The sequence below is a fragment of the Schistocerca americana genome, chromosome 10 (genome assembly GCF_021461395.2).
Source record: "Schistocerca americana isolate TAMUIC-IGC-003095 chromosome 10, iqSchAmer2.1, whole genome shotgun sequence".
NCBI classification, from domain to species: domain Eukaryota; kingdom Metazoa; phylum Arthropoda; class Insecta; order Orthoptera; family Acrididae; genus Schistocerca; species Schistocerca americana.
In genome coordinates, this window is record NC_060128.1 from 144,352,510 (window position 1) to 144,366,465 (window position 13,956).

At 39.9% G+C, this 13,956-nt stretch overlaps 1 protein-coding gene across 1 annotated transcript in view; it reads left to right on the top strand.

Annotated features, from left to right (window-relative positions):
* The window catches only part of LOC124552402 (5'-3' exoribonuclease 1), a 183,738-nt gene that overhangs the window by 82,355 nt on the left and 87,427 nt on the right, over window positions 1–13,956 (top strand). The window contains exons 16-18 of the mRNA XM_047126666.1: window positions 523–648; window positions 2,858–2,972; window positions 5,241–5,405. Of these exons, the coding sequence (XP_046982622.1) occupies window positions 523–648; window positions 2,858–2,972; window positions 5,241–5,405 (406 nt within the window). The remainder of the gene's footprint in view (window positions 1–522; window positions 649–2,857; window positions 2,973–5,240; window positions 5,406–13,956) is intronic.

Below are 13,956 nucleotides of genomic sequence, written 5' to 3' on the forward strand. Positions count from 1 at the left end.
AATATTGCCTACAAATTCATCTCCCTTGTATAGACCCTCTATATACTACTTACAGCTCTCAGCTTTCCCTTCTTTGCTGAGTCTTGTTTTCCATTTGAGCTTTTGATATTCATACAGCTGCTTCCCTTTTCTAGAAAGGTACATTGGATTTTCCTGGTTCCCCAAGTGAAATATGCTTCTATTCGTTCATATACTGGCAATAATTGCCAGAGAGATTGGTGGCACGTTGATCTCGCATCTGAATATTGTGGATCGCTCCTTGTACTGTGTAGTAGGTAGCAGTCAGCTGGTTGGAACAGACCCTAGGCCTAACCCCTGAGTAGTGTTTATGTTAATGTTTCCACCTACAGTTTCTAAACATTACATATGCATTACATTGTGTGTTCAGCATATCTGAATGGTTAACATTAAAATCGTGTTGTGTCATTGCATCTTGCTTGACTTCCAATAATTTTCAACTAGCTGTAAGTTCTTTAATAATTCTAGAGTGGCAAATTGTTATTACCCCATTTTTGTGCACAGGGTGTATGCTGTTTCGAACCACGAGTTCAACCTGTCATTGGCTGCATCAGGCCAGCTTAACAAGGAGAGGCAGAGCGCCGAAGGGAGGGATGCGTGGTCGCGCCAGGTGCAGGCCATCAAGAGACAGTGAGTAGTCAGCCTAGAGCGTGCAGCATTTCGTCCAGTCAATCATTGTGTTCTGTACATTCCCATCAAGAAGGAGAAACTTCAGGGATGTGAGACTAGTCACGGCATACATTATAAAAAGACAAGCAAATCACATAAACTTATCAAGTATAGTGTTCTGACAATAAATTGGCATTGTACTGCTTAATGCTATTAACCATTTCGCTGCCATGGGCTATGCTTGCTACGTCTTGCTATGCTAATCCCCAGGTCTTGTCGATTGTAAAAGCGTGCCACTCAGGTTTTCCTACAGTGCTGAGGATGTCTCAGTGTGCCCTGAGCCACTGAACTCTCACTGCTGTGGATGAGTTATTTCCATGTCTCAGTGAATAAAAACATTTCGGGTATTTATCGTACAACAAATGTGCTTCATTGCATGCTGTCATTTGTAAAAACCTCGTTTCAGTATCTTGAATCGTTTGAGATACGCCGATTGTATGAATGGGCCTGTCGCATGCAGTTATCCTTTGGATATAAAACACAATAACTGGAGAACAAAATGAGATATCCTTCTACTCTCAATTCTGTGTAAAATTTTGGTATCCTATCTACATTTCATTCACTGTAATGTATCGGCACAGTAAAAGAAAAAAAAAAACCTTTATTACGTTATTAAGTGAACATATCCAATTGTAAGATTTGCAAAAATTAATTTTTTTCACGTAATAGTTTTCTTAAAAACAGATGATAAGTCTTTCACAACAGCTGGTGAGTCCGCATGGATGGAACTAGGCGTGCTGCGTCCAGTCATCTGTCGGCTATAAAACTGAATAATGTGACAATGAAATGAGACATCATTCTGTACTCAATTTTAAATGAAATTTTAATATCTTATCTACATTTCATTCACTGCAAAGTAAGGGTTAAAATCGACCATATACAAAGTTTACGCAGTGCATTCTTACGTCTGCAAACTCTTTAAAATTTTGTTCACTGTTTTACTTAATGTGATGCAGCACTGTAAATATAACAGATAATGAAAAGAAATCCAATTCTTTATTGAGTTAAGATATCAGACTGTAAGATGTGCAAAAATCAAATTTTTTCACATAATAGTTTTCGAAAAATCGGACGAGTGTTTCATAGAGGCTGGAATGACATTTCTCAGCACAGATACCAGCATTTGGTGAGCAGTACAGCCATAACAAAAACTGGCTCAGCACAGAAAGCAAAGAGCCTGTCTGTAGAAGCAAAAAGATTAATGCATAAACCAGTTAAATTTAATTGTATGAATTAGAAAGAAACCTACTAGTTTAGGAGGTATGAGGCCGTTGAAAGGTGGAAAGGGGATGACAATTTTGAACATGTGACCTCACCAGATGATGTAGCTCACCACATTTGCAGCAGTCGAGCCTATCGGTCTGTTTCACCTGATCATCCCAACCTAAGTCAAGTATTGACATTAGCTTTGAGCCCTTGTGTGCGGCTTTAATGCATGGACTCGGGGTTATGTCTGGTTAGCAACATTTCTTTCACTGCATTAGACAACTGTGTGTTTACAGTGAGATAAGATATTTTACTTACCGGCCTCAATCTCTCTAATGGTTTACTGTAAAGTACAGCACAAAAAAAAAACCCTACTGTACTTCAGCACAAATTGATGAGTTTAAGCTTCTGAATTTCATTGTTACTAGTACATGTACTGCACAGTACATTTCTTCACAAGCAAGAAATTTTGTAATTGCACACTGCGCAGTGGAGGGGTACTCCTGTTGCTTTGATATCTTGAGCATTACTGATGATGCTGTTGGAAGTATGTATCCTACTCTTAATGGTCCCACCCAACACTACTAGAAATGCAGATCCATTCCTACCAACTGTTGATGCTCAGGAACAAGAATCCCATTTATATTTGATTCACCCTCAATGTGATGTAACGTGATGCGTTACGTACAGTGGCTGTTGGAAGTGCGGCTGGGATGGTGTGACGTGTCCCCCCAGTGTGAATCTACAACTTTCATCTTGAGCTCATTCATGTGATGCTAACTATTCCTCTGCTCTGGCAATGTTCACAAAAAAACTTTTGAAGATGTTCTGTAGTTTCATAGAAGGAAAATGAATGTGAATGCTGTTACTTCTGCATATTGACTGTGTGAAGGATGTGTGCAGTGTTTGTAGCAATGTGCTTTCCGTTTGTTACAAATTATTTCATTGCTTGCTTTCCTACCAGGTACATGACCAAGAGGGGCGTGGAAATCGGCTCTACGTCAGTTTTGGTCCACGCAGCGATTCTTTGTGGCATAAAACACATCATCAATAACAGCGAGGTGGTTCTTCACAAACAGGTGATGCATAATTGTTTTCTAGAGTGTAGAACCTGCAAAGACACCTCCTGATGAAAACCAAATTTTAGAAATAATTTCACCTAAGAGCAGGTGACTTTACCAGTGCTATTCAGTGCAAGGAAAATGTGCAACTTTGTGATCAGTGATGGCGTCACCTGTATGTTTAGTTGCTCCAGTCTTCTGATCCTTTTCAAATACTTTTGGATAAACTGTGTAAGATTTTTTGGGCGAACACAAGGCTTCTCTTTCCTTTGAAGTAAATAAGTGCCACAGAAGACTCAAGTTTGTTGAGGATTGTCAGCTAGCCACCCCAAAGACAGTAAGAAAATGACTTGTAGGGTGTAATGCAGCAAGATGACAAAAAGTTATAGTGTCTGTACCTAAAATTTTTTTATTAATTACGGAGTAAGTAACAGTGTTCAAAAAAATTTATGTATATAAAAATTGAAAATGTAGCATATTAAAATATAAAATGTAATAACTTCATAATATATTGAAGTACAAAATTAATTACAGTTGGACATTAACTGTGATTGTGCAAGTGGCAGGATTGAGTGATCCAGAACCAACAGCTTTGTGGCACTGCACTGTCTCTCATTCAGTTCAGTATATTCCCCACTTATTTGCTCAGCCAACAAAATTTTCCCACTACCGAGTATGCGCCGGTACACACGATGCACCTGTACAGACAAACACATGAATACAATCTCAGATAAAATTGGATGATTTATTCAAGAGTAAAAGCTTCACAAACTGAGGAAGTCAATAATGCATTGGTCCACCTGTGGCCGTTATGCAAGCAATTATACATCTTAGTGTTGCTTGACAGAGTTGTTGGATGTCCAGTTGGTGTGTTAGATTGTCAAAATCACAAGCTGGTAGGAGGGCCTTGCCAGTAATGCCAAACATTCTCACATGGAGGAGAGGTCCGGTGACCTTAATGGCTAAGGTATGGTTTGGAAAGCACGAATACAAGTGGTAGGAACTTGTGTGTGGGCGAACATTATCTTGCTGAAATGTAAGCCCAGGGCGGCTCGCCATGAATGGCAACAAAACAAGATGTAGAATGTAGTCAGTGTACCAATAAACTGTAAGGGTGTCGCAGATGACAACGAAAAGGGTCCTGTTATGAAATGAAATGAAATGGTGCCACAAGACCACCACTCTTGGCTGTCAGGCGTTATCATGGGTGACAGGCTGGTATACCACTGCTACCCAGGGCATCTCCGAACACTACTTCACTGGTCATTGGGACTCAGTTCTAAGCAGGACTCACCGCTGATGACAATTCTACTCCAGCAGTGAGGTTCCAGGCTGGAGACATGTCTGGAGACACCTCAGACAGTGGTGGGATACTAACCTGACTGTTGCCCACCATAATGCCAGACAACCAGGAGTGATGGCCTGGAGTGCCATTTGTTTTCATTGCATGACCCTTATGGTTATCATCAGTGGCACCCTTTCAGCATAGTGGTACACTAATGATATTCAAGGCTCATTTTCTTGGTCTTATGGTAAGCCATCCTGGGCGTACATTTCAGCAACATAATGCCTGCCCGCACATAGTGAGAGTTTATACTGTTTGTTTTTGTGCTTGCCAAACCCTGTCTTGGTCAGCAAGGTTGCCGGATCTCTCCCCAATTGAGAATGTTTGGAGCACCCAACCAGCTCAGTGTTTTGATGATTTAACGCACCAGTTGGATGGAATTTAGCAAGATATTCTTCAGGAGGACGTCCAACAATTCTTACCAATCTATGCCAAGTCGAATAATTGGTTGCGTAAGGGACAGACATGGACCAGTGCATTATTGGCTTACTGAATGTGTGAAGCTCTTTTCTTGAATAAGTTGTCCAATTTTTCTGAAGTTGTAATCATTTGTTTGTCTGTACAGGTACATCACATGTACCAATGTCTGTCCCATCCAGACAAATGTTTTGTGGTGTGTGTGTGGGGAAGGGGGGGGGGGGGGGGGGGGTTACAATTTACAATTTACGCATACTGTAAATCACTGAGAGAGGTTTATGTCTGCCATTTTCATAATGATGAGGGTCAGTGTATATAGGTGGTATTGATACAGTACACATTGCTCCAAAGAGTTCATACTGTTTTGTTCAGCTCCTGTACTGTTTATCTTTCTGCATGTTTAGGTCATTATTGCTAGACAGGGAAGTCCTCTCTGTCCCTCAGGACAATCAGTACTCCACTCGATGTAATTGTGTCACACAGTATTGTTATTTCCACTGAAGTCTTGACCTGGTCCTTTGCAGTGGAGCTCCACACCTGTAGCATATGCTCTCCAGACGACGGTGAAGGACATCAAGACAAAAGACAAGGTTGCCGACGGCCCGAAGTACCGCACCATCGACGATCTCTTCCCGCGTGGTTGCGTGTGCTTTGTGATGGCTCCACCACACTATGGTGCTATGGGAGAGGTGGGTATATCTGATAGGTTTATTTTATTTTATTTATTTATTTTTTCGCCTTGGGCCACACAGTTGGTATCACAACTGGTTCCAACTTTTTAGCAAGTCATCATCAGGTGATCTGTTTGAATAAGAGAGGAATATGGCTGTGGAGATAGTAGGAAACTAAATTACAAATGAAACTAGATTGTAGGCAGAACTGTACATAGTTCAGAAAGCTACACACTAACTCATCCATTGAACAGATTTGGGGGAGCTTACATAATGCACGTATCTGCACTCTGATTGGTGGATTTGAAGGCTGTTGTTAACAACATAATTGTATAAAGCTGGTAACTCGGAAGTCTAAGACCAACCCTTAGACTTCTGCAGTCATGCTCTCTGCATTCTATGCTGAGCATAGCTTTGTTGTTGCTGTACTGTTTGTCTAAAGCTGCTATCTGCGCTGAGAGACAGGATTCCAGCTGCTACGAAATACTTTTCATTTGCTTTTATGAAAGCTATTCGGTGAAAAAATTTGATGTTTTCACATCTTACAGTCTGATATCTTTGCTCGATAAAGGACTGAACATCTTACGGTATGTTGACAGTTTTTACTTATGGACCGTCTGACAGCAACTGAATAAAAAACAATTTTAGTGCCATACGCGTTTCGCCTTTATTTTCTGTAAGGCATCATCGGTGGCCTGGAATGTGTAGATATGTTTGCTATTTAATTTACATTTTTGTCACTGTGCCTATAGGTTATAGACAGTTCTGGTGGTTGGTATTTCCTATTAAGTAGTAATGTTTTGAACTGTACTTACAGGTTGCGTGGACAATTTCTTACATATTACACTCCTGTTGCATTTTTGGTGTTGTTGTTCTTCTTACGAATGCCAATTTGCGTTTTTTTCACATTCCACTGCACTATGAACTGAATGCTTGTTTCAATGCAATGTTTTGGTTTCTGTTGCTGACTGTCAAATGTTTTTGCCAAACATCGAATGTTATTGCCAAACCTTCGAGTGTAATTATTGAAGTATCTGTGATCTGTTCGTCTATGCATTTGTGTGTGTGTGTGTGTGTGTGTGTGTGTGTGTGTGTGGGCACACACACACACACACACACACACACACACACACACACACAGCACAAAAGAATTATATCACAGCAACACACACACACACACACACACACACACACACACACACACACACACACAAATGCATACACGAACAGATCACAGATACTTCTATAATTACACTCGAAAGTTTGGCAATAACATTCGATGTTCGGCAAAAACATTTGACAGTCAGCAACAGAAACCAAAACATTGCATTGAAACAAGCGTTCAGTTCGTAGTGCTGTGGAATGTGGGGAAAAAAAAAAACGCAAATTGGCATTCATAAGAAGAACAACAACAGCAAAAATGCAACAGGAGTGACTCGCATTCGGGAGGGCGACGGTTCAATCCTGCGTCCGGCCATCCTGATTTAGGTTTTCCGTGATTTCCCTAAATCGCTCCAGGCAAATGCCGGGATGGTTCCTTTCAAAGGGCACGGCCGACTTCCGTCCCCGTCCTTCCCTAATCCGATGAGACCGATGATCTCGCTGTCTGGTCTCCTTCACCAAAACAACCCAACCCAACAGGAGTGTAATATGTAAGAAATTGTCCATGCAACCTGTAAGTACAGTTCAAAACATTACTACTTAATAGGAAATACCAACCACCAGAACTGTTTATAACCTATATGCACAGTGACAAAAATGTAAATTAAATAGCAAACATATCTACATATTCCAGGCCACTGATGATGCCCTGCAGAAAATAAAGGTGAAACGTGTATGGCACTAAAATTGTGTTTTATTCAGTTGCTGTCAGATGGTCCATAAGTAAAAATCATCAACATACCTTAATATTACACACAACTGAGGAAGACAGGACTACAAAAGTTGAAGACTGAACTTCTATTCATTATTTGTCATAGTTATTGCATTTCATAAAATTAAGTGAACCATTTCACAAATTATAAAGAGTTTGCAGAGGTAAAAGCATATAGTCTAAACTTTTTGTGTGGTTTGTGGTAGGTCATACAGGATGCATTCACAAAGTTTCAAGAATGGTTTTTTCCTAGGTAGGGGAAGAGGGCACAGACTGGTTCCACTGACTGAGTGAAGTAGTGGGGGGCGTCAGCTAACCGACACCACCGGTGGCAGTTGCCTCTGAGTTATTGGAGGGAGTAGATTGCTGGTGTCATGAGTACATGTCAGTGGCTACCATCAAAAACTCGGAGCCGTTAATGTGGTGTCGATTGGAGCAGCGTTATTCGGTAATGTTTTGTGCAATACTAAACGAAACCACTACAGAGACTTTTGGTATGATTAAAAGGCCTGTAAAGAAGAAACCATGTCATGTGTAATGGTTTTTGTGTGGCACAAGAGGTTCAAAGATGGCTACAAGGACATTTAAGACAACGACCACACTGGGAGACCTTCAGCAAGCGGGACTGATGAAAATTTTTGGGAAAGTGCGTTTGTTCCTGCCAAATAGACTGTCGCAGGTTAGTTTTAAGCTGGAGTGCTCTGCCATTTGGGGGATTGGGTCTGCCAAGAGACCAAAGACTATAGAGTTCTTTACTGTGACAAATCACCCTCTCACAGGTCGCTCACTGCCAGCGAAGTTTTAGTCAAGTTCACCATGGCAACACTGCTGCAGCCACCCTACAGTCCCAACCTAGCTCCCAGCAACTTCTTTTTGTTCCCCTGAATCGAGAGAGACCTGAAAAGGTAGTGATTTATCATGATTCCAGTGGTCCAGGCAGCTCTGATGAGGTCCCTTGACAGCCTTTTGCACAGAAAGTTCCAAGGAACCTATGAATGATAGAAAAAATGTTGGCAGCACTGTTTTTATGACAGGGGTCATATTTTGAAAACTTTTAGTTCACTGTACATAAATTTTCAGTAAATTTCTTTGTTATGAGACCACTCTTGAAACTTTGTAAATGCACCTGTACATTGCTGTGTATGAAATGCACAAAAAGTATCAAAACTTTATTTAAAATTAAGAGCAAAGTAGTGTCTCATTTCTTTCTCGAGCTATTGGTTTTTAAATCTAGTTGACAGAAATGCGCAGCATGCCCACTTCCATACATGTGCATACACCCAGAAAGAGACAGCTGTTAAATGAAGATACTGCCAGACAAGTATGAGCCAGCAGTGTGTCTGATCTGTGTAAATATCTAAGAGCATTGACATCAGATGGGTTGTGACTCATCTTGCTGTAATGTGCAATTATTATGAGTGACGAACTTGGTGTGGAATGTTGGGAATAATGTCAAGATAACTTTGTTTCCTTTTTTATGTATTTTCCCCAATCACATTAGGTCTCCAACTTCTAAAATGCTACAAAATGATTACAGTAATGATAGTCGTGGAATAATTTATGACAGAATAAAGATGTTAAAATTCTTAAAGTTTACCAGACAGCAACAGCAAGCTGTCTTACACAAACAGGAGTCAAGGAAAGATTAGTTTTTGTCTCCAGGTATTGTCAACATAGTCTAAGGGCCTTGTCTTTGACTATTAATCAAAATATTCAGGGGCTCATGTTTGAATCCATCACTGATTTCAAACAAATATCAACAACAGTGTTGGCCAACAAATTCTGGTATAATGATTCACCCTCATTCCGCTAACAGCCTTGTTGAAGAAAATGAAGTCAGAAATTTACCCTGGAAGTGGAAGAATAATTAGTAATCAACGGTATAGGGCTGCAGAAGGCAATGGAAACACTTTCATTATGGTCGGGTAATGTTTATCAAAAGAACATGTTGTCTGAAATTGAAAAAGTGTGACAATGATCTCACCATTGGAACAGATTCTGGATTAATCCCCCATCTGATCCTTAGGAAGGAGACTACCAAGGGGAAGAAAGAGATGGAATAACCAGTGAAAGGGTAACGTTTTATGAGTCTGAATGTGGAATATCAGAAGTCTGAGTATGCTAGGGAAGCTAGAAAATCTGAAAAGCAAAATGCAGTGACTCAGTGTGATACAGTAATGATCAGTGAAATAGAAAGAAGATAAGGAATCCTGGATAGATGAATATGGAGTAATATTATCAGCAGCAGAAAATGGTGTATCTGGAGTATAAGTTATGGCAATGTGTTATTTGCTGTAAACAGTTCAATAATAGGGCTGTTGTCAGAATTGACAACAAACCAATGTCAACAACAATGGTTCAGTTTTACACGCCACTGAAACAAGCATAAGGCAGAGGGATATAGAAAGTATATAAGGATACTGAACAGATAATTCAATATGTAAAGAGAGATGAAAAAGAAATTATCTTGGTTGATAGGAACACTGTCCTTGTGGAAGGAATGAAAAACAGAATTATGGGAGAATATGGGGTTGGTAGCAGGAGTGAGAAAGAGGCGACACTGAGTTTTGCAATAAATTTAGTAATAACAAATACGCAGATCAAGAGGAGGAAATGTACTTGGGAAAGATCTGGAGACATCAGAAGATACCACCTGGATTAGGTAGGTCATGATGCCATAGAGATTCCAAATTCATATAAGGAGATATAGGTTCAGCTTTCACTTTGGTAATGATTAAGGAAGACAGAAGTTTAACAGAATCATTAGGCAGAACCAGTGTGTGAAGTAGTGATGCTACTGAAGCACTGAGGAATAATGATTCGTGTTTAAAGTTTTCTGAAGCTGTAGATGCTGCAGCAATGAATAATGTAGTAGGCAGTCGAGTTTAAGAGGAATGGACATTCCAAACAACGGAAAATCAAACAAACAACATAATAGAAGTAGGAGGGGGGGTAGCTCCAAAGAAATCTTGAATAACAGAACAAATATTTCAGTTGTGATTTATTACCCTTTAGTACTGAAGTTCATAGGTGCAACAGATAGATATCCAACTGTTTACTGTGCTTATCCTATCTGTGATAGAAGGCCTGTGATGGCTTTAGTGAGGACATGACACGGGTGACTCTTTTAACCCTTTAACCCTTTCGCTGCTGTGGATGCACACGCACAACACGCTGCTCCGTTCCCCAGGTGCTGTGAACATGTATTTGGATGCCACTTGGGTTTTCCTATACTGCTATGGACATCTGTATGTGTCCTGAGCCGCTGACCTCTCACTGTTGTCAAAAAAAGAAACTGAATTTTAGTGCATTGAAATGTTCTTAAAATATGCCTCTTGTTTTGATTACATGATTCATGATGTGCAAGGCTGTGAATGGGAGCACTGCATGTGAGCATCTATCAGATATAAAACCTAATAACTCAGGAACGAAATAAGATATTGTTCTGTTTGAAATTGTAAATAAAATTTCATTTTCTTGTCTACATTCCATTCAATGCAATGTGTGAGCTAAAATCAACCATATGCAAAGTTTATGGAATGAATTTTTTACCTCTGTTAAATCTTTAAAATTTCACACTGTGTTTTACTTAATTTGATGCACCACAGTAACTGTGGCATATAATGAAAAGAAATTCAGTCCTTTGTGGAGCAAAGATATTAGACTGTAAGATGTCTCAAAATCAATTTTTTTACACAATAGTTCTTTTTTTAAAAAAAAAAAAAAATCAAATGAAATGTATTTCGTAGCGGCTGGCAAGTCTGTCTGGACAGAACTGGGCATGTTGCGCACAGCTTTACATTGGAGGTGAAACCCAGTAACTTAAGAACAAACAATGAGATATCATTCTGCTGGCAGTTTTAAATGAAATATCAATACCTAATCTACATTTTATGCATTTACACGATGTGTTTATATCTCTGCAATCTCTTTAACATTTCATGTGCATTTTACTTAATTTGATGCAGCACAGTAAGTTTGATGGATGTTGTTGTTGTCTTCAGTCCTGAGACTGGTTTGATGCAGCTCTCCATGCTACTCTATCCTGTGCAAGCTTCTTCATCTCCCAGTACTTACTGCAACCTACATCCTTCTGAATCTGCTTAGTGTATTCATCTCTTGGTCTCCCTCTACGATTTTTACCCACCACACTGCCCTCCAATGCTAAATTTGTGATCCCTTGATGCCTCAGAACATGTCCTACCAACCGGTCCCTTCTTCTAGTCCAGTTGTGCCACTAACTCCTCCCCAATTCTATTCGGTACCTCCTCATTAGTTGCGTGATCTACCCATCTAATCTTCAGTGTTCTTCTGTAGCACCACATTTCAAAAGCTTCTATTCTCTTCTTGTCCAAACTATTTATCACCCATGTTTCACTTCCATACAAATACTTTCAGAAACTACTTCCTGACACTTAAATCTATACTCGATGTTAACAAATTTCTCTTCTTCAGAAACGCTTTCCTTGCCATTGCCAGTCTACATTTTATATCCTCTCTACTTCGACCATCATCAGTTGTTTTGCTCCCCAATTAGCAAAACTCCTTTACTACTTTAAGTGTCTCATTTCCTAATCTAATTCCCTCAGCATCACCTGACTTAATTCGACTACATTCCATTATCCTCGTTTTGCTTTTGTTGATGTTCATTTTATATACTCCTTTCAAGACACTGTCCATTCCGTTCAACTGCTCTTACAAGTCCTTTGCTGTCTCTGACAGAATTACAATGTCGTCGGCGAACCTCAAAGTTTTTACTTCTTCTCCATGGATTTTAATACCTACTCCGAATTTTTCTTTTGTTTCCTTTACTGCTTGCTCAATATACAGATTGAATAACATCGGGGACTGGCTACAACCCTGTCTCACTCCCTTCCCAACCGCTGCTTCCCTTTCGTGCCCCTCGACTCTTATAACTGCCATCTGGTTTCTGTACAAATTGTAAATAGCCTTTCGCTCCCTGTATTTTACCCCTGCCATCTTTAGAATTTAAAAGAGAGTATTCCAGTCAACATTGTCAAAAGCTTTCTCTAAGTCTACAAATGCTAGAAACGTAGGTTTGCCTTTCCTTAATCTATTTTCTAAGATAAGTCGTAGGGTCAGTATTGCCTCACGTGTTCCAACATTTCTGCTGAATCCAAACTGATCTTCCCCGAGGTCGGCTTCTACCAGTTTTTCCATTCGTCTGTAAAGAATTCGCGATAGTATTTTGCAGCAGTGACTTATTAAACTGATAGTTCGATAATTTTCACATCTGTCAACACCTGCTTTCTTTGGGATTGGAATTATTATATTCTTCTTGAAGTCTGAGGGTATTTCACCTGTCTCATACATCTTGCTCACTAGATAGTAGAGTTGTCAGGACTGGCTCTCCCAAGGCCGTCAGTAGTTTCAATGGAATGTTGTCTACTCCCGGGGCATTGTTTAGACTCAGGTCTTTCAGTGCTCTGCCAAACTCTTCACGCAGTATCGTATCTCCCATTTCATCTTCATCTACCTCATCTTCAATTTCCACAATATTGTCCTCAAGCACATCACCCTTGTGTAGACCCTCTATATACTCCTTCCACCTTTCTGCTTTCCCTTCTTTGCTTAGAACTGGGTTTCCATCTGAGCTCTTGATATTCATACAAGTGGCTCTCTTTTCTCCAAAGGTCTCTTTAATTTTCCTGTAGGCAGTATCTGTCTTACCCCTAGCGAGATAAGCCTCTACATCCTTACATTTGTCCTCTAGGCATCCCTGATTAGCCATTTTGCACTTCCTGTCAATCTCATTTTTGAGACGTTTGTATTCCTTTTTGCCTGCTTCATTTACTGCATTTTTATATTTTCTCCTTTCATCAATTAAATTCAATATTTCTTCTGTTACTCAAGGATTTCTACTAGCCCTCGTCTTTTTACCTACTTGATCCTCTGCTGCCTTCACTACTTCATCCCTCAGAGCTACCCATTCTTCTTCTACTGTATTTCTTTCCCCCATTCCTGTCAATTGTTCCCTTATGCGCTCCCTGAAACTCTGTACAACCTCTGGTTTAGTCAGTTTATGCAGGTCCCATCTCCTTAAATTCCCACCTTTTTGCAGTTTCTTCAGTTTTAATTTACAGTTCATAACCAATAGATTGTGGTCAGAGTCCACATCTGCCCCTGGAAATGTCTTACAGTTTAAAACTTGGTTCCTAAATCTCTGTGTTACCATTATATAATCTATCTGATACCTTCTACTATCTCCAGGATTCTTCCATGTATACAACTTTCTTCTATGATTTTTGAACTAAGTGTTAGCTATGATTAAGTTATGCTCTGTGCAAAATTCTACCAGACGGCTTCCTCTTTCATTTCTCTCCCCCAATCCATATTCACCCACTATGTTTCCTTCTCTCCCTTTTCCTACTCTCGAATTCCAGTCACCCATGACTATTAAATTTTCGTCTCCTTTCAGTACCTGAATAATTTCTTTTATCTCATCATAAATTTCATCAATTTCTTCATCATCTGCAGAGCCAGTTGGCATATAAACTTGTACTACTGTAGTAGGCATGGGCTTCGTGTCTATCTTGGCCACATTAATGCGTTCACTATGCTGTTTGTAGTAGCTTACCCGCACTCCTATTTTTTTAATTCATTATTAAACCTACTCCTGCGTTACCCCTATTTGATTTTGTATTTATAACCCTGTATTCACCTGACCAAAAGTCT